The following is a 23,649-nucleotide window of genomic DNA, read 5'->3' as shown; positions in this document are numbered from 1 at the left end:
TCTCATACGAGGAAAGACTGGGCAAGTTGCAGCTCTACTCTCTAGAGGAGCGCAGGGAGAGGGGTGACATGATTGAGACATTTAAGTACGTCACAGGTCGTGTCGAGGTGGAAAACGACATATTCTTTCCTAAGGGACCTTCGGTCACAAGGGGGCATCTGCTCAAATTCAGAGGAGGGAGATTTGGTGGTGACACCAGGAAATATTTCTTTACAGAAAGGGTGGTGGATCACTGGAACAAACTACCGGTGCAAGTGATCAAGGCCACTAGCGTGCTCGACTTTAAGAATAAATGGGACATCCACGTGGGATCTCTACGTGGGTCGAGCAGCACTCTGACTTAATGGGGTGGGACAGTAGAGTGGGTAGACTTGATGGGCTTTAGCCCTTTTCTGCCATCATCTTTCTATGTACCAACATTGGGACCTTATTCGGGACCACATGAACAATAGGACCAGTTTTTGGATATTATTGTAGTTAATGTATTTATTTTATATACGTTACATATGTTTTTATGCTTTTTTTAATTGAATAAATTCCTGTACCTCGTACATTCCCCTGCAGTTTGGTTTTTTGTTGGTTCAGTCGTTCTCCTGTTATTGCTTAATTTTTATGTAAAGCCGCTTTGAATTCTGATAAGGCGGGATAACAGAAATTTGAATAAATTTGGACAACCGTGTACAGCAGCAGCTTTTGAGGGATGACAGAAAACAGCTGCAGTTAAAGTAAGAGTCCTGTGCTAGTTGACTAATGCATCCATGCCACAGCCCCTGACAAGAGGTTTCTGAAAAATTCAGTAATGCATGGAAACTACACTTCTCCTTCCGAATCCGCGGTTTCAGTATCCGCGGATACAGTTATTCGTGATTTTTTTACAAAAACCCTATTTTCATTTTTGGGCTATTTTTAAGCCGTCCAAGCCTCCCCAGAACTTGACCTGGTGGTCTAGCGGAGAAGCGGGGCAGGAGCGATCTTCCTATGCTCCTGCACCGTGCAGAGCCGTCATCAGAATGGCTGCCGGAAGTTCCCGTTGTAGTCTCGAGACTTCACCGCTAGACCACCAGGTAAGGTTCCAGGGATGCAGATTCGGGTTCGCTGCCCTTTATTAACCCCCCTCCCCCCCCGGCAAGTGCTTCTTACCTGCATCCTCCTGCCGCCGCCTCTTCGCTCCCCCGGCCTGACACTGAAGTGGGGAAAGAGGAGACTGAAGCACCCACACTGGCCCCCTGCAAACACGCAACACACACGGAGGGAGGCGACTGGAGGAGGCGAAGACCACCAGGTAAGGTCCAGGGATGGGTCAGAGCCAGTACAAAGTTATTTGCGAATTTTCACACCTCGTGGTCCGGCTCTGGCCCTAACCCCTGCGAATACCGAGGGAGAAGTGTAATGCAAAACCCCTCAACACATTGGTAGTCTGTTTCTGCATGTTTAACTGTACATGAAGTGCTTAATGCTCTTTAGTACAAAGGCCCTAAAGTTTGTACCTAAGGCAACGGAAGGTTAAGTGGCTTGTTTCTTCATTTTAATAACTGCCAACTCCAATTTTACTAGGTTAGCCCTAACCATGTGCAATTGTACAATTCTCAGCATCCTCCAGCTCCTCTAGGACAATTTAAAAAAAAAGTCAAAACAAAAATCTTGTGCTGCTTCTAATTCCCCATGAAGACAACATATGTTGCTTGGTAACATCAAGAATGGCCAGATCTCAACTGCAATATCACCATCCCTAGGTCAAACGTCCAGCAAAGGCAATTTTAATGTTTCCTCTGGACTAATGCTTTGACATCAGGCAGGTTAGGCCAGTTTTGGCCTTAAATGATATTCGTCGTTGATGCGACGTGTATGTTACATGTAATTTGCTTTGATATGTAAGTACACTTCTCCCTCCGTATTCGCGGTTTCCGTACCTGCGGTTTCGATTATTCGTGATTTTTCGGCCGCTGACTCTGCCCCCTCAAAAAATGTCATCACTAAAGTTTTTTCCTTTTACTTTTCTGTACAGTACCAATAAAACAATTACAATACAAAACAATACAAAATATAGTACCGATAAAACAATTACAAACAATACAAAATACAGCCCTAAGACTCATCTACTCACTTAAAATAAATGACCATATCACAGAAGCATACCATGACTCACACTGGCTTCCAATACAAGCAAGAGTACACTTCAAATTCTGCTGCCTACTTTTCAAGGCTATTAATGGAGAAAGCCCAACCTACTGGAATAACCGACTAACTCAATCCTCCTCAACCAGGCACAGGAGAACCCACTCACCCATCATCCAAAAATGTCAAATGAAAAAAAATATATGACAACCTAATAGCCTCCAAAGCAGCTAAACTGGACAGACAAATCACCATTCTGTTGTCATCGACCACATACTACAAAACCTTCAAGATACTAAAACCATACTCTTCAAAAAATACATAAAACCCATCTAGCACGGCCAGTCTTTCCCAAACCCCACCTACCCTCTCTATACCCTTAATATACTCTAATATGCTTCTAACTATCCAACAAATTCTAAAATGCTTCTAATTACCCAACATTTATCACCTTAAGATCTCGACAACTCTTTGGTACTTCTTAAGTAACTATTATGACATCTCTTATGCTATTCCTGTAAACTTTTATGTAATTCTTGATAACTTTTATGTAATCCGCCTTGAACCGCAAGGCATTGGCGGAATAGAAATCACTAATGTAATGTAATTACTGTAATGTAACTCTGAAAATCGCTGCTTCCTTGCTTTCTCCCACAAATTCACTGCTTCCATGTTTCCCAATGTGCACTGAGAAAGGCTTCTTCCCAGCATGCATGAAATCGCTGGTTGGTTGGCTGCCCTGAAATCGCTGCTTATTTCAATAGTAGTAAGCTTAATAGTGGCAGCTTAATTCAAAAACCGCAAATAACTGTTAAAAAGTTATTCGCGGTTTCAATAGTAAAAATGATGGCGTATGCTTAAAACCACAAATAACATATATAAAAGTTATTTGAGGTTTTTCAATATTGGCAGCCCACATCCACCGCGAATACGGAGGGGAAAGTGTATGTAATTTGTTATAGTGTGTCTTTGAAGTGTTTTGTACAATAAATGTACATTTTTTATTTTGTATGTTAATATGTAACTCGCCCTGGATAAGGGCGGGTGAGAAATAAACAAACAATCATTGAAGTGTCTCACTAATATGAAATCACGGGGTTGGATTTCCTCTCAACTCTTCAAGTGCAACACAAATATCTTTGTTTTCTAGAACCAGTTTTATTTATAACAAATATTTTTAGTACATAAGAATTTACAAAAACAATAGAGGAGGAAAATTAAGGTTCAAAGTGTCATGTCGACGAATGCTAAATAGTGAACATTTAAGAAAATACTATTTAAACAGGGAAAAGACCTCATTTGCAGCACTCCCCTGATGAAGCCTTGATGTGAACATAAGCAGTGCCTCTGCTGGGTCAGACCAGAGTTCCATCATACCCAGCAGTCCACTCATGCGGCGGCCCAACAGGTCCAGGACCTGTATAATAATACTCTATCTATACCCTTCTACCCTTCTATCCTGCTCCTGATTGGTGAGGCCCGACTTTAGTGCAGGAAGAGGCCGTTGGAGCATACCGCGAGTGATTTCCTTCACTCGCTGGCGCTCCGGCTGCCCTCTCCTGTCTCCCCCCGTTAAAAACAGTATTCGCGTTTTTTCAGCATTCGCAGGGGTTCCCGGAACGAAACCCCCGTGAATTTCAGGGGAGTACTGTATTCCCACTGTGAATTGCAATATAATTTACGCCTTAATGTGTCGGCTTGAAACTATGCATAGCAAAAATAATCTTGAGATCTTTTCCTCATTTAAATGGTATCTTCTTAAGAGAGTGTTCACTATTCAGCATTCATTTAGTACATAAGCATTGCCATACTGGGACAGATCGAAGGTCCATCAAGCCCAGTATCCTGTCTCCAAAAGTGGCCAACCCAGGTCCCAAGTAGTAAAGCGGTTTCATTTTTCACTGGTCTGCTCTGGCATGCTTCTAATGATGTCAGAATCACCTGTAAAGGAAAGCAAAATAGGGAAGTTAAAACCTGGTAATAAGCAATTGCAGATTCCCTCCAACAGCAAGCAGCCTCTACAAAATGATATTCCCTGTCCAGCTCCAAAGCATAGCTTAGATTTTTAAAGTGCCAACAATCAACCTCTTTAAAACGTATCATAGCGAATTCTTATTTTTTTTCTCTATTTGTATTTTAGCTAGTAAGGATGTGGGCATCAGCAAAAACCTCATCACGATTAGTCATTAGTCTTTTATAACAAAAAAAAAAGTGTGTAGAGTGGGCTTTGACACCATCACCAGTAGTTGGTAAGGAAGACCAGTGTTGGGAAGACTTCTGTGTTCTGAAAATGGCAAAGGAAGACGAGTATTTATATGTGGGTAACCTTCAAATCATCACATTTTCATATTTTTAAATACAGGGTAACATGTATGTGATAATAAACTTATATGTTTTATTTACATCATACACCCAAACAGGTGATTCTACCTCGTCACGGTAGGACAAAAGAAAACAGAAAGGCGACCTGTGGTGCTCAATATCTTTATTCACAATCAAGACTTGACACGTACATGTTTCAGCCGTAAGGCCTGCCTCAGGCTCTTATGCGTGATTACGATCAGCTATTTGCTTATTCTGACAAATGGCTTGAACATTTCAATTATAAGAAGACAACTGCGATACAGAGTTCTGCACTGAGAATCAGACTCCTGAGGCAGGCCTTACGACCCTGGGAAAGTCACTTAATCCCCCACTGCCCCAGGCACATTAGATAGAGTATGAACCCACCGGGGCAGATTGGGAAAAATGCTAAACCTTAGGCCAGGGGCCTCCAAAGTCCCTCCTTGAGGGCCAAATCCAGTCGGGGTTTCAGGATTTCCCCAATGAATATGCATTGAAAGCAGTGCATGCACACAGATCTCATGCATATTCATTGGGGAAATCCTGAAAACCCGACTGGATTCGGCCCTCAAGGAGGGACCCCTGCCTTAGGCTACAAGTGGTAAATAAATACAAAAATAAATAAAACTGCCTATATCTAGTTGGCATGATGACATATTTCCATTTGTAATACCAGTATTCAATCGTGAGTGTCACCAGTACAGAACACTGCATGATTCTGGCCGCCTTGTTGGGCAGACTGGATGGGCTACAAACTGTTTTGTTCCCCAAAGTCAACCTCATTAAGCACATTTGTTACAGTCCTCCAATATAGCTATATCAGGTCTGTACTAAAAGGACACATATCATGAGACAGTAAAAGTATTTACCACAATCCAGCATCGCCGGTTATGTTTCTATTGTGCATATATGTAACTAACACTTACACAGCATCAGAACCAGGAGGAAAAGTTCTGGTCCTGAGGACACAAAGACTTCAGCGAATTCAGAACACTGAAGCCAAGCCGATCTTCGCAAAAAGCAAATTTAATCATATCTCCCCACTTCTGTCCAAACTTCACTGGCTTCCAGTAATTTCCAGGGTTCATTTTAAATGCGCCTGCCTGGCTTTTAAGATCCTACACGGCATCCTCTCTCCCCTAATTCCACTATCTTGGAACTCCTTGAGTCCCGATACCACCAGGTCCACCCAAAAACTTAAACTATCTTTCCCCTCGCTAAAAGGTATCCTCTATGCAGGAAAATCTCTCTTCTTCAGAATCACAGGGCTTTGGAATAACCTTTCTGCCCCACTATGGAATCTGGGCTCCTTCCAACTATTCCAAAAGCACCTGAAAACTAGGCTATTCACAAAAATGTAATGCTCTCTTCCCCCCCTATACTCCACCTCCAACCCCATTATGCTGTTCCTTCTTTATATTAAGCTCTTGTAAACCGTGCCAAGCTCTAAAATTATGGAGAGGATGCGGTATATAAACTTAAGGTTTAGTTTAGACACAATGAGGGGCATAATCAAAAGATACATCTAAGTCTGTTTTGGGCCTAAGTCGTTAGTCGCCCAAAGTCGGCAGTGCCTAAAGTCCATTCTTGAAAAATACATCCAAAATATTTCTTTTTTTGAGAATCGTCTAATTACACATCCAGCCGTTTGATCATCCGGACGGCTAAGTCGTCTATCTTTATACCCCATTCTCATCCAAAAAATCATCCAAGTCAAAAACGCCTAGAACAAGACCTTTTGGACGTGGGAGGAGCCAGAAAAGTGATGGACTGGACACCCAGACATGGCAACAGAGAAGTGGGGCACCTTACAGGGCACTGCTGTGAAATTCACAAAAAGTGCCACAAACATCTCACCACAACTCCCTTATAGGTCATGATGAGCCCCCTCCCCAAAACCTACTAGACCCACCTGTCTACCACCCCAATAGTCCTCACGGCTGCAAGTGGCACCTATATGGCAGTACAGTATGGTTTGGGGGTGCACATGTTCCACCATAAATGCAGTGGTTAGAATGGCTTTTGGGCCTGGTCCTCCTCTCTATGGTTCACTACTCCACCCCCAAGACTACTTAAGCCACCTCTGTGCAGCTCTACTAGGCTTTCCTATGCCAGATGCCGATGTTCTGGAGGCAGTTATGTAAAGTGTGTATTCTGATTTTTATGGTGTTGTGGGGGGGTCAGTGATGACTGGGGGAGTGTGTGGGGGTCTGTACTTTGTGTTTGAAGTGGTTATCTGGTCACTTTGGATACCTTCTGGGCACTTAGACCTGTTTTTACATCGCCTGAGTCACAACGTATAAGTTCCATCTAGGCAATCTCATTAAACTTTTGGTTATACTTGCAATATGACTAAGTGTAGCTCAGCCCACATCCCGCCAATATCCCACCCTCACCACTCCTCCTAAAATGCCCCTTTCAGCTCTGGGCATACAGCAGCACTGAAGAGGCCTAAGCTGTTTTAAAATGCAGTGGTACCTTGGATTACGAGCATAATCCGTTCCAGGAGCATGCTCGTAATCCAAAATGCTCGTTTATCAAAGCGAGTTTCCCCATAGGAAATAATGGAAACTCGCTTTGATACGTTCCCACCCCCCACCCCCGATAACCGGCATCACTCCCCCCTGCTCGCAAAGGCCCCCTCGCTCCAACCGGCACCCCCCCACCGTGAGAACCGGCAGTACAACTTAAATTTACCCACCTCCCCATCTAGCACCAGCACCGGCACCGGCACGCAGGCACAGCTCGTGTGCCTAGAAGATCTTCCGGCTTCAGTTCCATAGACAAAGCGCGCCTTTGTCCCGGCGCGCTTTTGACCTGACACCTCCGGCTTCTGCCTGCCTTGGGCATGCATCTGCGCGAGAGGGAGAATAGAAGTCCTTGAGTATGCGCAGATGCATGCTCAAGGCAGGCAGAAGCCGGAGGTGTCAGGTCAAAAGCGCACCGGGACAAAGGCGCGCTTTGTCTATGGAACTGAAGCCGGAAGATCTTCTAGGCACACAAGCTGTGCCTACGTGCCAGTGCTGGTGCTGGTGCTAGACGGGGAGGTGGGTAAATTTAAGTTGTACTGGCGGGGGTGCCGGTTTGCGTGGTGGGGGGGGTGCCGGTTGGAGCGAAGGGGCCTTTGCGAGCGGGGGGGAAGCGATGCCGGTTATCGGGGGGGGGGGGGGTGCTCGCAAATCGAGTCAACACTCGGTTTGCGAGTCAAAAGTTTGCTGAGTGTTTTGCTCGTCTTGCAAAACACTCGCAAACCGAGGTTTGACTGTACGTCTAAAACCCGTTTCAGTTATTGGCACTTGGAGGACTTGTCTTTAAAAAAAAAAAAAAAAAAAAAAAATCTTTATTCATTTTGAAATCTTACAACAAGTGTACAATATTTAATCAGAGAATTCTTACAAATCACTTGATATTCTTATATATTATTCTCCCTCCCCATCCCTTCCATTAGGAATCAACCAATTAAAACATATATCATACATCCCAAATCCCACACTAATCATATTCCTATATAATAAAAAGGTGTTTAAAGTGTCTAGTCATTAGAATATGTAATCAATGGCCCCCAAATCTTTTTAAAAGTGTTACAGTTGAGCTCAAAATTCCCCTTGGAAATTGAAAGAGCTCATAGAATTCCATCTCAACGGTCTGCAAATCAAGCAAAGCCAAGACCACTTATTTTTAAGCTTTTGAGATTCCAGCAAGCCTTTGAAATTTTAAGCTTGGCCAAAGCGGAGGACTTGTCTTATTAATCGTCCAAGTGCCGATTTAGACGGGATATTACATGTATTTCCATTTCGATTATGAGCCCCATAGCGTATAGAAAATGAAAATGATCTGGGTATTTTCCTTAATGCATTTGTTTCTCTTATGATATACAAGGCTACTACTACTACTATTATTATTATTAATTATTATTATTATTATTAAGCTCAAAAGAGCTTACAATCTAAACAGACAAGACAGAAAAAGAGGATTTCATGAATACAGTTAAGGGGAATGGTTAATCTGCTGGCTAGGTTGGTGGGCAGTGGGGAGAGGGTTATGGATTGAAGGCTATATCAAAAAGGTGGGTTTTTAGTCTGCTTTTAAACAAGGGAAGGGGTTTTTGTAGGCAAACTCAGGTAGTTTATTCCAGGCATAGGGGGCAGCTAGATGAAAGGAACGAAGTCTGGAATTGGTAGTGGAGGAGAAGGGTACAGCTAAGAGCGGCTTATCTGAGGAATGGAGTTCTCTGGGAGGTGTAGAAGGAGAGAGGAGAGATATTGAGGGGCAGCAAAATAAATACACTTCTAGGTCAGCAATAGGAGCTTGAACTCTATGCGAAGGCAGATAGGGAGCCAGTGAAGTGATTTAGGGAGAGGGGTGACATGAGTATAGCGAGATTGGTAGAAGATGAGTCGTGCACGTGGATAAGGGTCTGGGTAGTGTGCTCAGAGAGGAAGAGGTGAATTTTGGTGATGTTTTAGAGATAGAAGTGACAGGCCTTAGCAGTTTGTTGGATGTTCGTAGAAAATGAGAGGTCGGGATCGAAGACGACTCCAAGGTTGCAAGCAGAGGAGACCGTAACAATAACAGTATTATTTACCAAGATGGAGAACAAAGGAGGAGGAGCAGAGGGTTTAGGAGGAAAGAGAAGCAGCTCAGTCTTGGACATATTTAGTTTCAGATGACGACATGACATCCAGACAGCAATGTTATCCAAACAGGCAGAGACTTTTTCTTGGACGTTGGGTGAAATTTCTGGTGTAGAGAGGTAGATCTGAGAATCATCAGTATATAGGTGATACTAGAAGCCATGGGAGGAGATCAGAGCACTAAGGGAAGAGATGTAGAGAGAAAAGAGAAAAGGTCCTAAGACAGAACTCTGGGGTACGCCAACTGCTAGCAGGGTAACAGCAGAAGAGGACCCACCCAACACATACTAGGAGAGAGCAGATTCATGGAATCCAAGCGAGGACAGCTTATCAAGGAGAAAGCTGTGATTAACAGTATTAAAGGCAGCAGATAGGTCAAGAAAGATAAGGATCGAGTAAAGGCTCCTAGATCTGGCCATGAACAAGTCACTGCAGACCTTGGTGAGTGCAGTCTTTGTGGAGTGCTGGGGGCAAGAGCCAGATTGTAGAGCATCAAGAATCTGTCGAGTTGAAAGGAAGTCCAGGCAGTGACGGAGAACAGCATGCTCAAGAAGCTTGGAGGAACAGAAGAAGGGAGACAGGGCGATAGCTGGACAGGAAGGAGGGGTCTAGCGAGGGTTTTTTGAGAAGTGGCTTAACCACTGAATGTTTGAAGGCAGCAGAAACAGATAGGTTAAGAATATGGTAGATGGGAGATATAACAGTATGTGAGATGGGGTCAAGTAGAGGGGAGAGAATAGGGTCTGAGGGGCATGTAGTAGGCTTGGCTCAAGACAGAAGTCTTCCTCTGGGACCAGGCAACTTCATGAGTTGTTTGAGTGAAGGATGAAGGGGTGGTGGGAGTTTGAAGTTCAGGTGAGTGGATGGTGGGCAGGGGAGGCGGATGTGATTTTGTAGTGAATTCAAGGGCGATCTTGCAGACCTTGTTATGGAAGTAATCAGACATAGTCTGGGGAGAGAGAGAAGGAGGGGGTCGGAGGTAGAAACGCTTTAAGGAGGGAGTTCAGTGTGGCAAAGAGACAATGGGGGTTGGAAGAAAGGGAGTTAGTCAGTTGGATGTAGTAGTCTTGCTTGACCCCGTGTAGGCACAGAATTAAAGGAGGTCAGCATAAACTTAAAGTGAAGAGAGTCAGCATGTGCGCGAGATTTGAGCCAAAGACGCTTGGCACAGCGGGTACAGGAATGCAAGTAATGGATACTGGAAGTGAGCCAAGATTGAGGTTTGGTATGCCTGACAGAGTGAGGAACAGGGGGAGAAAGGGTGTCCAGAGCAGAGGAGAGAATAGAGTTGTACGAAGAGACAGCCTTGTGGACAGACTTGGATAACATAGTGGAGGCAAGGAGAGGTGAAACAGTGATTGAGAAAGTGGAAGATCAAAGGCTTGAAGATTTCGAAACCTATTGGAGGAGACTGGGCGCGGCTGAGGTGGAGGGGGAGTAATTGTGAAGGTTATCAGATGATCAGAGATGGGGAGCTGTGAGGTGAAGAAGTTAGAGAGAGAGAACAGTTGGAGAAAAAGACAAGATCAAGGCAGTGGCCCTTCCAATGAGTGGGGGTAGTGAAGCATAGCTGCAGGTCAAATGAGGAGGTTAAAGCAAGAAACTTAGAAGCATAAGTGTCAGTAGGATCATCACGGTGAAAGTTAAAATCCCCAAGAATGAGGGAAGGAGAAGATGAATCAAGGAAGTCCGACAGCCAGGAGTCAAATTCAGTGAGAAAGGTGGAATGGGACTTGGGGGGGGGGGGGGTATGATAAATGACCGCTATCCACAGAGTAGAGGAGTAAATAGGCGGACGGAATGGACTTCAAATGAGGAAAGGCTGTGGGATTGAGGAGAGAAAAAAGGTTGGAATCTGCAAGAAGGAGAAAGAAAAAGCCCAACACCTTGACCAGTAGGACAAGGTGTATGGGAGAATTGGTAGCCACCATGGGAGAGGGCAGCAGCTGCAGAGGAGTCCACAGGGCAAATCCATGTTTCAGTTAAAGCAAGCAGATGGAGGGACTGGAAGATAAAGAGATCATGAATGTAGGACAGTTTGCTGGAGGCAGAATGAGCATTCCATAGGGCACATGAGAAAGGGAGAGAGGAGGATTGAAGGAGAGGACTAGGTATAAGGTTAGGGTGGTTACATACGTGGGGAAGCAGCTGGCGTTGAGGGCCAAGGTTTGGATTGACATCCCTGGGAGTGAGCAGAAGAAGGAGGGGAATAATGACAATGACAGAGACAGATGGGACTCAAAGAGAAAGGAGATGGATGAATGGAATAGAGAGAATGCTTGAGCTTGAGTGCAGTGAATAAGGTAGATGACAAGATGGCTGGTGAGGGGGATAGGAAAAGAAGAAGAGGATTGTGGTGTGGAGAGGAGAGGGAAAAGGTGTAAGATTGGAGAGAGTGAGTATGAGAAGCAGAAAGTGAATTGGAGCCATAAGAAGAGGAACAGAAAAAGGAAATAGAGATATAGAAGAAGAGAGGTAGTGAGAATAGGGAGGCGCCCTCCAGAGGCTCACACCGCCCCTCGAGGGTTCAGATTAAATAGATAGCAAGGTCACCTGAGTGCTTGCTTGGGAGGAGATACAGTAGCTAGTAAGAGACAGCAGGGGAGGGCCTAGATGTGGACTGCAAGAGAGATGGGGGATGGAGAGATGAATCTGCTGTCCTCCACAAGTGATTGCTTGGGAAGCTATAGAGAATAGCACCGGGGTCACCAATATTCCCACTATTAAGCTGTTTCCAGCCCTTCCCCCCAAACACATCTTTGTTTCTGCCAAACTCATATATATGAGAGCTAGTATCAAGTCGCTGCATTGACTGAACGGGAGGAGCAGCTCACACTGCAATGGCCCACACGAAAGGAGAGACAGTCACATTATACCCACCAGAGAGCCACCAGGAAGAGATAAGAGGAAGGTCAAGGAGGCATTAGAAAGATGAAAAACTGGGGGATGGATGAGAGGATCCAAAGAATACAAGAATTGCCATACTGGGACAGACCGAAGGTCCATCAAGCCCAGTATCCTATTTCCAACAGTGGCCAACCCAGGTCCCAAGTACCTAGCTAGATCCGGCTTACACCCCTGGCTCTCCCGACTCCCCAGCCACCTCCCTCCCTACTGCTACAATCGAATCCCCAGGCAGCCAGGAGCTGCAACAAAGTGAGCCCGCTGAAGTCAGCCTGCCCCAAAAGCCACCCCTCTACAATGTCCTGCCTACACGGGAACAGGAAATTGCTGCAGAGAGATGGCCCCCGAAAAAGACCAATGGCAGCAGGCTCACCTAGCTGCTACTGCCTGAAGACCCAACTGCTGCATTGGGGAGGAGGAAGATGGGGGCATGGGGGAGTCAGGAGAGCTAACCCACTAACTGACAATCAATCATTCAGGTCAACCTCTGCTGTCCCCACCTATCTTGCTGCCTGTAGCCCTGCCCCCTGTTGCCTCTGAATGTTGCTTTGTGGTTGGCTGTAGCTCTGCCCACTAATTGCCAATCAATCATTCAGGTGATCTCACAAGCCCTGCTTCCTTCTTAAGTAAAGTCCCTTCAGGGCAGCGCCCCTTTGGAAATTCTGCCTCTGTACTGGGTACCATGCTCTTTCCTCCTGCTTCAGGTTAGTACATGTAAGCTCATCTGTTCGTCTGCTCTATTCCCTCCTAACTAGATTGCCCTGAAAAATATATGCTCTCCTCTTCATCTAGGTCAGTGGTCTCAACTCGCAGCCCTGGGGCCACATGCGGCCTGCCAGGTACTATTTTGAGGCCCTCGGTATGTTTATCATAATCACAAAAGTAAAATAAAACAGTTTCTTGATCATATGTCTCTTATATATTACAATATTATTATTAAGACTTAGCCAAAGGAAAGATTTATAAAGTATGAAGAGTTTTCTCTCATGCAAAATTGACGTTTCTTTAATAAGACATTAACTATTTTTTATCTGAGGCCCTCCAAGTACCTACAAATCCAAAATGTGGCCCTGCAAAGGGTTGGAGTTTGAGACAACTGATCTAGGTCAACTTCTGCTGCCCCCCTGCTGCCTCTGAATGGTGCTTTCTGGATGGCTGTAGCTCCGCCCACAAACTGCCAATCAATCATTCAGGCGATCTCGCTCCCTACTCCTTTCCTTATGGCCCCAATTCACTTTCTGCATTTCACACTCAGTCTCCCCAATCTTACTCTTTTCCTGGGTACTTTCGACAAAGTCTTGGTGGACCACACGTGCTTGTAGCACAAGCAAATCTCTCAAGAGCTAACTAATCCTGATTTGTACATCTCTTTATTTTGCTTTAGCAGATTCTTCTACTTCCCTTTTCCACTTCAGGTCTTCTGCACTGCTTTCAGCAAGAAAATGGCTAATCGTTTCTGCATTTACCTGGATCAATGATGGCCAATGTGCATACTCTGTAGTATTTTCCACATGCTGTTCCCAATTCAATGTTGTTACCACTGTAATGATGTACACCAGTCTTTGCCAGCATGGCATAATATTCAATCTCCGATTTTCTAAAGAGAAAAAATGCTAGACATTTTAAAGTCTTTATAATCCACCTACACAATACTAGGTAGAGCACAGCAAATAAACACAACCGAGAGATGGAATAACATCGCTTGTGAAACAAAAAGGACTGCAGAAATGATGTACAGAACACAGGAACTTTACTGGAGTCAATAAAATGTTGTTGTCCAAATGGTGGTTCTCATTCGTGAGAAGACAGGACCCGACACGGTCCATGTTTCGAAAACCACTCCTTCCTCAGGAATCCAAGAGGCTCAATGCCTCATTTATCAAGAACCATATAACGGTGAACAGTAAGCGTAAAATATGAAAAGAAAAAAAAAAGGCAATGGGAATCTCCTGTTCTGCTGCTACACAGTATACGGACTGGCTGCTTGTGAGCTAGCTCAGAAGCACTGTTATTCCTTTTATATGGGAGTCAGGTTGACGACTCCCTTGGTAAATAAAAGTCCACATTTTACTACACCTTGATAAATTACCCCTTTAATGATGAAAACTACATGTACTCATTAGCAAGACTGAACAATTTGGAAAACTGAGGCAGCAACTACAGCTTTTTCAGTCCACAGAAGCCCTTTTCCCTCTTCAGCGGAGAGAAAGGCTTTAAGGCAGTGGCCTCAAACCCTTTGCAGGGCCCCATTTTGGATTTGTCGGTACTTGGAGGGCCTCAGAAAAAATAGTTAATGTCTTATTAAAGAAATGACAATTTTGCATGAGGTAAAACTCTTTATAATTTACAAATCTTTCCTTTTGGCTAAGTCTTAATAATAATATTGTCATTTATAGCTAAAGAGACATATGATCAAGAAACCGTTTTATTTTACTTTTGTGATTATGATAAACATACCGAGGGCCTCAAAGTAGTACCTGGTGAGTTTGAGACCACTGCTTTAAGGTGTTTTGCTTAATTTTGTTAGTCTTTTTGTAATATACTTCTCTTTTCTCTCTCTCCAGTCTGCTTCCTCACTAAGCTGTGCCTTTTCACTGGTCAGCTGTACTATAACTCTTGCTACGTGTGGTGCCATCGGAGGCGGTCCTGGGACACTAGTAGCAGTACCTTTTTCACAAGCAGCAGCTATGGGCACCCAGTATTCTTCCTGCCTTGCTTCATGGGGCAACAAAAGCTGAGAAAGTTTTGGAAGAGGGGGAACTATTTAGCCCACCCAATCAGCCCAATTATAGAAACACAGAAACGATGGCAGATAAAGGCCCATCCGCAGCATCCACTATCTCCTCTTCTCCCTAAGAGATCCCACAAGCCTGACTCATGCTTTCCTGAATTCAGACACAGTCTTTGTCTCTACCACCTCTACCGGGAGACTATTCCACGCATCTACCACCCTTTCTATAAAAAGTATCTCCTTAGAATACTTCCGAGCCTCTCACCACTTCACGTCATTCCAGAACTTCCTTTCATATGAAAGAGACCCGCCTCATGCTACGTCTCTCTCATATCTCCGCTCTCCCGCCTTTCCTCCACAGTATACAGACTGAGATCTTTAAGGCTGTCCCCATATGCCTTATCACTAATACCACCGACCATTTTAGTAACCTTCTGCTGGACTGAATCCATCCTATTTATATCTTTTTGAAGATGCATTCTCCAGAATTGTACACAATATTCTAAAAGAGGTCCCACAAGAGTCTTATACAGGGACATCCTTGGTGGGTCAGATACGCAATTGCTGTGAAAAGGGGAGCTTTAGAAAATTATTAAAGACGCACCTTTTTTTAGGTACTCTTGACAAATTTGATGAACTATCCAGGATCTTTTTATCCGCATTATGGTATCTCCTTGAAGATTGGTTTTATCTTTATTTTATTATATGCTTTTAAACTATGCATTTGTTTTTATTATGTGTTCATTTTAAATACTGTGTATGTAAATTTTGTAACCCGCTTAGGGCTCCTTTTACTAAGCCGCGTTAGGGCATTAACGCGTGGAATAGCACGCGCTAAATTGCCCCGCGCACTAGACGCTAATGCCAGCATTGAGCTGGCGTTAGTTCTAGCCGCAAAGCGCGGGATTAGCGCGCGCTAAAAACGCTAATGCAGCTTCCTAAAAGGAGCCCTTAGTTTTAAATGGTATATAAATTTTTAAAATAAATAAATAAATACCTCCCTCCTTTTTCTACTGGCCATACATAGAAACATAGAAATAGATGGCAGATAAGGGCCACGGCCCATCTAGTCTGCCCACCCCAATGACCCTCCCCTACCTTTCTCTGTGAATAGATCCCACGTGTCGATCCCATTTGGCCTTAAAATCAGGCACGCTGCTGGCCTCAATCACCTGAAGTGGAAGACTATTCCAGCGATCAACCACCCTTTCGGCGAAAAAGAATTTCCTGGTGTCCCCGTGCAGTTTCCCGCCCCTGTCCTTATGAACTCTAGCATCCATCTAGCTTTTGCCATTGCCTTTTCAACCTGTTTGGCCACCTTAAGATCATCACATACTATCGCACCCAAGTCCCGCCCCTCTTTCGTGCACCAAAATGATCTACATCCCCTAAACCAGGGGTAGGGAACTCCGGTCCTCGAGAGCCGTATTCCAGTTGGGTTCTCAGGATTTCCCCAATGAATATGCATGAAATCTATTTGCATGCACTGCTTTCAATGCATATTCATTGGGGAAATCCTGAAAACCTGACTGGAATACGGCTCTCGAGGACCGGAGTTCCCTAACCCTGCCCTAAAATGTACTGTTCCCTCGGGTTTTTGTAGCCCAAATGCATGACCTTGCATTTCTTGGCATTAAATCTCAGCTGCTAAATTTCAGACCGTTCTTCCAAGCTTCACTAGGTCCTTCCTCATGTTATTCACACCATCATGGTATCTACTCTATTGGAAAGTTTGGTATTATCCGCAAAGAGGCAAATCTTACCCAATAGCCCAGGGCTGCCCAAGTCCGGTCCTCGAGATCTACTGGCAGGCCAGGTTTTCAGAATAGCCACAATGAACATGCATGAGATAGATTTGCCTGCATTGCCTTCTTGGTATGCAAATCTCTCTCATGTATATTCATTGCGGATATCCTGAAAACCTGGCCTGCCAGTACATCTCGAGGACTGGACTTGGGCAGCCCTGCAATAGCCCTTCAGCAATATCATTTACAAAAATATTAAAAAGAACTGGCCCAAGAACCAAACCTTGAGGCATCAACTGGTAACATCCCTTTCCTCACAGCGATCTCCACTGACCACCTTCCACTCAAACAGTTCCTGAAGCTGTCTGTCGTTTTGGGGCCCATGCAAAAGGCACTCAGTTTATTTATTAGACTCTTGAGTGAAACACTGTCAAAGGCTTTGCTAAAATCTAAACACACCATATCTAGCACTCTCCCTCTATACAATTCTCTGGTCACCAAGTGAAAGAAATTGTTCTGATTTGTCTGACAAGACCTGCCTCTAGTGAATATATATTGCTTTGGCTCATGTAATTCACTAGTTTCCAGAAACTTCATTATTCTCTGCTTTAAAAGCATTTCCATTAATTTACTTATTACAAAAGTCAGTCTTATCAACCTGTAGTTCCCTACTTTTTTCTTACTTCCAACTTTTGAGGAGAGGGACCACATCTGCCCTTCTCCAGCCCTTCAGTACCACTCCCAACTCTAGAGAAGCCAGTGGAGCCGCCAGAGCTTCCCTAAGTTCCCTCAAATTTACACCATCCAATCCCATCACTTTGTCCACCTTTAGTTTTGCTAGCTCTTCATGAAAACAATCCTCTGAAAATCGATCAGGGTCTACCACACCTCCATCCCTTGTTGCGTTTGTCTCTGTGGTCCCACAGATTTCACTTAGTCTCTGCTCTTCCTCTTCACTGCCACCACCATCATAAGCATACAATACTCATATTACAGACTCCTTCACCCCCCCCAAAAAAAAAGACCCCCAATAGTGGGAGGGGCATGTACTATCACTGTACTATCCTAATACCTAAACCAAGACACAATGTCTAAGCAACCACTACATCTAATGAAGGTAATAATAAAAGCAATTTAAAAAAAAATAAAATGCTGTTTATTGCTCAACCTATGACCAGGTAAGAGTACACATATATACTGACAAGGCCCACGGTTATCTGCTTATTTTTGTAGCTAACCTGGAGCAGAATACCGTATTTTTTGCTCCATAAGACACACCCCAGATTTAGAGAAGGAAAACAAGAAAAAAAACATTCTGAACCGAATTGTATACTAATATATGCCCGACACCTTTAAATTCCATCCCAGCTCCTCAATCAATCAATCATCACTTTTACATATCCCCAGCACCTTTCAATTCCATCCCCCCGGCGGTACCTTTAAATTTTGGAGGTCGGTGGACAGCTGCCTGCTGCTTGTCGGGGCCCGCGGCGCACAAGTATGCTAATGCCTGGGCCCACAACACTTCCTAACTGTGCCCGTGTTTAGTGTGCCGCGGCTTTAAAAAGTTTGTGGCATACCGATATGTTTTTGGGAGGGGGGTCTGCATAAATCTGCGAAGGTACTTTTGAGGTAGAAGCAAGACATCAGAAAATATACAGAGGCAGATCTGCTTTGATTTTTCTGAGGAAACTCATCAATATAATCTAAACCAGATATCCCAAGTGGTAGTAGTAAAAATATAAACAATGTAACACACACCACTTAACCAGAGAAGTGCATCTCATTACACAGGCCTCAGAACTGGAGCCTACCCGTAGTTGTGAAATCACAAACTGGTGAAATCAGCGTAGTATCTTTGCTCCTTGCTCCAATCATTGGCCCAAAGGAACTAGTGCTAGGACACGTATAGTCTTAATAACATAGTTATTTTTTATTTTTATTTTTTTAGATTTTTTCTTCTTTTTTTATATTTTTTTTATCCTAACCTCCCATGTTTAAAATTCCTATCAATGTCTCTACATTTCCAATCTTACTCCTAATTTTTTATCATATGCACTTATCCAGTATTTTGAAAAAATTGACAAACTCTGGAACCAATCAGATTACAGAACTCATTGATGACCTTCCGGAAAGCGATAAAGACCCTCCTCTTCAACTAAAATTACAACTGCAATCTACCCTTAAACTTCCCCTTCCTTCTACCCTCCCTTCTCCATTCTGAACCTCTACTTAAATTACTGCATAGTCCATTCTTAACCTGTACTTAAATTGCTGTATAATTGCTGTATTGTCCAAATATACTCCACTGTGAATGTTTGCTTGTAGGCCGTTCTGAGCTACTGGGAGGACAGGATAAAAAATTGAAATAAATAAATAAATATTTGTGGAAAACAGTTAGCATGACAGTGCTTTTGCTACAACCCTTTGAATTACAATAAGGCCGGACACTCATGTCACACACATTATCTCATTGTTAGAGTGCTTACCAATCTGTATACTTTGGAGGAAAGGCAGAAGGGAGATATGATAGAGACATTTAAATACCTACGCATGAGTCGAGACTCTTTCATTTGAAAGGAAACTCTGAAATGAGAGGGCATAGGATGAAGTTAAGAGGCGACAGGCTCAGGAGTAATCTAAGGAAATACTTTTTTACAGAAAGGGTGGTAGATGTGTGGGAACAGTCTCCTGGAAGAGGTGGTGGAGATGGAGACTGTCTGAATTCAAGAGAGTGTGGGATAAGCATGTGGGATCTCTTAGAGAGAGGAAGAGATAATGGTTACTGGAGGATGGGCAGACTGGATGAGCCATTTGGCCTTTATCTGCCACCTTGTTTCTCTGTGTCTAAGAACTCTCATATTATAATTCCCCCAAGTCATCCTGTGCCCTCGTCTTACCTTAGTGCTGCACAGTTGTTAGCAAGGATGACCAACTTGGCTTTGCCCTGTCGGATCATTTTCAAAGTCTGTTTGTAGCCCAGCACATATTTTCCACTTTTCATAACCAGCTGGAGCCTAGAATTAATAGACTCTAGCGACTTTTTCTGGAAAACATTAGGACAACATTACAGATTAAACTTGATGACGCTCCTACTCCTACTTCATACCAAGCCACTGGAATCAACTGCTCCCACAGATCAGATCCCTTGAAGGTCTCCTTAACTTTAGGAAAGCAATAAAAACAGACCTCTTCGCTTAACTCCCCCGCTACAACCAATGGATTACAAAGAAATGTATATTGGTACTAGATCCTCGGTATGTGTTGCGTTAGGATATAAACTTGTATTGATAAATCTTGCATTGTAACTATGGCAAATTGTAACCTGTATATTGGTACGGTGGTATTAAATCTTTAGAGGGGCAATTTCAAAAAAAGTCTAAATCCAAATTAGACGTTTCCAGCTGAATGTCCAAAGTTGGAGGTACATAAATGGCCATTTTCAAATGGCAAACGCTAGATGTCCAAACATAATTTAAAAAAAAAAAAATAAATCATCTACTTGGACGTCTTTGCCACCGGGACAGCTAGGCCTCTAGAACGTCTAACTTTATACCACATTATCGATCAGAAAAACATCCATGTTGAAAACATCCTACTAATCCTGACCATTTGGATGTGGGTAAGGCCAGCATAGTAATGGACTGGCTACATAGATATCCCAATAGAGCAATGAGACACCTTAGAGGGCACTACTGTGAACTTCACATAAAGGCTGCCAGCTGTATATCTCACCATAACCCCCTTATAATCTAGGGTGAGCCACCCAAAAATCTACTATACCCTCCTGTGTACCACCCCAATAGTAAGGTTTTGGTGGGCTCACATGTTCTACCATAAACGTAGTGGTTAGAGTGGCTTATGAGCCTGGGTCCTCCTCTCTATGGTCCACTAGCCCACTTCTGAGGCTAAAGACACTTGTGTGCAGCTCTGCTAGGCTTTCCTATACCAGATGCTGCTGTTTTAGAGACAGGTATGTACCTTTTGGTTCTCATATTTGTGTGGTGGAAGGTGATCAGTGAGCACTGAGGGCATGTGAGGGTGTCTTACCTTGATGCATGCAGTAGTCATCTGGTCAGTTTGGGCACCTTTATGGCACTTAGACCCATCTAAAACAGGTCTAGTTCCAAACGTACAAGTTCCATTAAGGATGTCTTGCAAAATGTTTGATTATATCGCTGCAAGAGGTGTTCCAATCTCTGTACGTCCAGAGCATGGTGGAGGCGTGTTATGGTGGGCTTTATGCGGTCTCAAAGGCAGGTTAGACATGGACTCATGTCTAACCTGCCTTTGAGACTGCACAAAGCCCACCATAACATGCCTCCACCATGCTCTGGACGTACAGAGATTGGAACACTTCACTAGACGTACAGAAAAACGGTTTTGTTTATCGGCACTTGGACATCCTGGCAATTAGGACATCCAAGTGCCGATTTAGGATGTTTTTTGGACGTCTGTTTATTGATCAACAAGTACAAGGGGGCACTCAGAGAAATTGAAAGGGGAGAAGTTTAGAACAAACGCTAGGAACTTCTTTTTTACACAGAGGGTGGTGGATACATGGAACGCGCTACCGGAGGATGTGATAAACAGGAGCATGCTACAGGGGTTCAAAGAAGCTCTGGATAGGTACTTGGAAGACAAAGGGATTGAGGGGTACAGATAAGAGTAGAGGAAGATTATAGGGATGGGATTAGAGGTAAGTTATAAAATTAATCAGGGATCACTGTTCAGGCACTAGGCCTGATGGGCTGCCGCGGGAGCGGACTGCTGAGCAAGATGGACCTCTGGTCTGACTCAGCGGGGGCAACTTCTTATGTTCTTAGTATGTGTCAAGTTAGGATAAAAACTTATATCAAAATAACTTGTACTGTAACTACGGCAAATTGTAATCTGCTAACTGTATATTATGTATGTTAACCTGTAACCCCATTCTGAGCTCTTTGGGGAGAATGGGATAGAAAAGAATTAAATAAATAAAAATCCTATACTAAAAGTATCAGACAGTATAAAATGACCTTCCCTATGAAACCAAGCACAAAAACACACCTCTATACATACTATATTCATTGCTGAAATAATAAGAATCCCCGGATAGTTGGTTTTAGTTTACCTCCAGACTTCCTGGGGGATTTTTATTTTTGCCAGGCTAGGATGAAGATTATCTCCACTTACATCTCAGAAACTTTTTAAGCAAACAATATTACAAGCAAAGAAGTATCTAGTCATATATTATAATTGTGCCACGAAGAATTATAAACTTGAGTCTTTATCCAAGTCAATAAATATAACCTGAAAAGCAACGTTTGGTACTGTATGCTCTCCCCTCAGTGAGAAGTTTCCCCAGCTACAGAGATGTATAACAGGACTTTAAACAGTTCCATAAGTAGGGTCTATAAAGAATTCAGATTTAGTAATTACAGCTCCACATCAGGTGGAATACTGCCTCAGGTGGGTTCCCAGAGGCAGAGCATTAAACACAGCCCGTGTCAGGACCCTATAAGTACCAACTTTCAAGATAAGTTTTTATGTTATCTTTGAATCATGTGATTATATGAATTATTCAAATTTTGAGTTATATGCAATGATTGGTCGGCGAGACGGAAAGTGAAACTAAATGCCAAGGTAGGCTCTGAGCATATACCAGACAACTAATAATTCATCTTCATACTGAAAGTATTATTAATACAAGTATTGATTGTGACATAAGGGATTTATTATATAAGCTTATGTTTGCTCATTTCCCCTTTAGGTGTATACACAAGTCACCCCATTCTTGTGACTTGCCCAAAATGAAAAGGCAATTCCTCAACTACATGCGATAAAGCAGTAGGCCCAGCCCAACCCAACCCAACCCCACCATACTCACTGTCTTCTTTGCAGCCACCATGATTCCTCTACAGCCTCCAGAAGTGTCAAGCTAGGTGCAAAGACACAGAAAGAAACAGTTAAACGCTGTTACCTCAGGAGCACCACTCACCCGTACAGCACTCTAACATGGCCATGGACAGAGAAAGGAAGAAATTCCCACAATGCAATGGCAAAAAAGGCGACTCTTGCGAGTGTTGATGTATTTTTGGCATATATATCTCCCCATGCAAGCCCAGCAATTAGATAACACTGAGATGTCCACGGGAAGGAATGGTATTATATATATATACTTGAAGGGTATTAACGTAGAACATAAAATGAGGCCCAGATGCACGAAAATCGCCAATCATATCCTGTGGATCGCAGCAGCGGCGGCAAATTGTGCGATTTCAAAATAGCGACTGATGCTCTAAAAACTCTGCAAGCAAATGAGGTCCACGGAGTTCCATCAGATCAGTCGTTGGAGAGAGCGACTGAAACTTGCGCTGAGCCGGCAGGGGAAGCCCTGAACAGCAGCTTTTTTTTTAATGGGGACAGATGTTGTATGTATCGCAAAAAATCGTGTCACCCCCCACCCCCTCTCCCAGTCCCACTCCCTCAACTAAAAAAAAAAAAAAAACTGGCGGGAGAGACGATCACTCCCCTTGACAAGCCCCCTGTACCCACTCCCTCCTGCCCCTGATCCCCCCCCCCCCATACCCGCCAATGAAAACGGCAGGAGGGATGATGCCCGCGCTCTGCCGGCGTCTTTCCTGACGCGCCTTCGCGAAACAGGAAGTTACGTCAGAAGGAAGCAGTCCGGCAGAGGGGAAGCCCTAAAGAGCTGCACGGGAACGGGGCGGTCAGGGATCCGGCGGGACAAAACCCCTCCGGACTCGAGGGGATGCGAGGCCACCTACCTGGCTGCTCGGATTCCTCTGGGACGCTGCCGGCGGCTGACCCGGAAGACTTCCTCTGCCGCGAAACGCCTTCCGGGTCAGCCGCCGGTAACGCGTAAGAGGTGCAGCTGTTGGAGACAGAAAAAAAAAAAAGACGTTGCGGTGGCGGCAGCTTAATTGGGAAGTGGGAGGGAAGCAGAGCCGCTGCAGGGGCTGGGAAGGGAGGGAAAGAGAGATGCTGGCAGTGGGGGAGGGAAGAGAGGGGCAGTGGATAGACATGGGTGCCTGGAGCTAGAGGAGAAAGAGATGGTGCACATGGGGAAAGGGAGAAATGGTGGATGTTGTGGTTAAGAGGAAAGAGTGGGAACAGAGAGGAAGACATGTTGGCACATGGGGGTGGAGGACAGAGAACATAGTAGATGACGGCA

At 44.1% G+C, this 23,649-nt stretch overlaps 1 protein-coding gene across 3 annotated transcripts; it reads right to left on the bottom strand.

Annotated features, from left to right (window-relative positions):
* Positions 1-3,253: 3,253 nt before the first annotated feature.
* Positions 3,254-23,295, bottom strand: LOC117357685 (60S ribosomal protein L30). Of its 3 annotated transcripts, none has more exons than XM_033938626.1 (5): positions 23,243-23,295; positions 22,342-22,392; positions 19,373-19,518; positions 13,463-13,593; positions 3,254-4,056 (listed from the first exon to the last, which is right to left on the bottom strand). In XM_033938626.1, exons 2-5 carry the CDS (start codon positions 22,360-22,362, stop codon positions 4,007-4,009), a joined length of 348 nt encoding a protein of 115 aa, XP_033794517.1. In that variant the 5' UTR covers positions 22,363-22,392; positions 23,243-23,295; the 3' UTR covers positions 3,254-4,006. The 3 variants fall into 3 exon arrangements, with proteins under 3 accessions (XP_033794517.1, XP_033794516.1, XP_033794514.1); XM_033938625.1 differs by lacking the exon at positions 23,243-23,295 and adding an exon at positions 23,043-23,141; XM_033938623.1 differs by lacking the exon at positions 23,243-23,295 and adding an exon at positions 22,634-22,860.
* Positions 23,296-23,649: the final 354 nt, after the last annotated feature.

This window comes from Geotrypetes seraphini, chromosome 3 (genome assembly GCF_902459505.1).
Source record: "Geotrypetes seraphini chromosome 3, aGeoSer1.1, whole genome shotgun sequence".
Classification (NCBI taxonomy): domain Eukaryota; kingdom Metazoa; phylum Chordata; class Amphibia; order Gymnophiona; family Dermophiidae; genus Geotrypetes; species Geotrypetes seraphini.
This window is presented reverse-complemented; position numbering and strand designations above follow the sequence as displayed.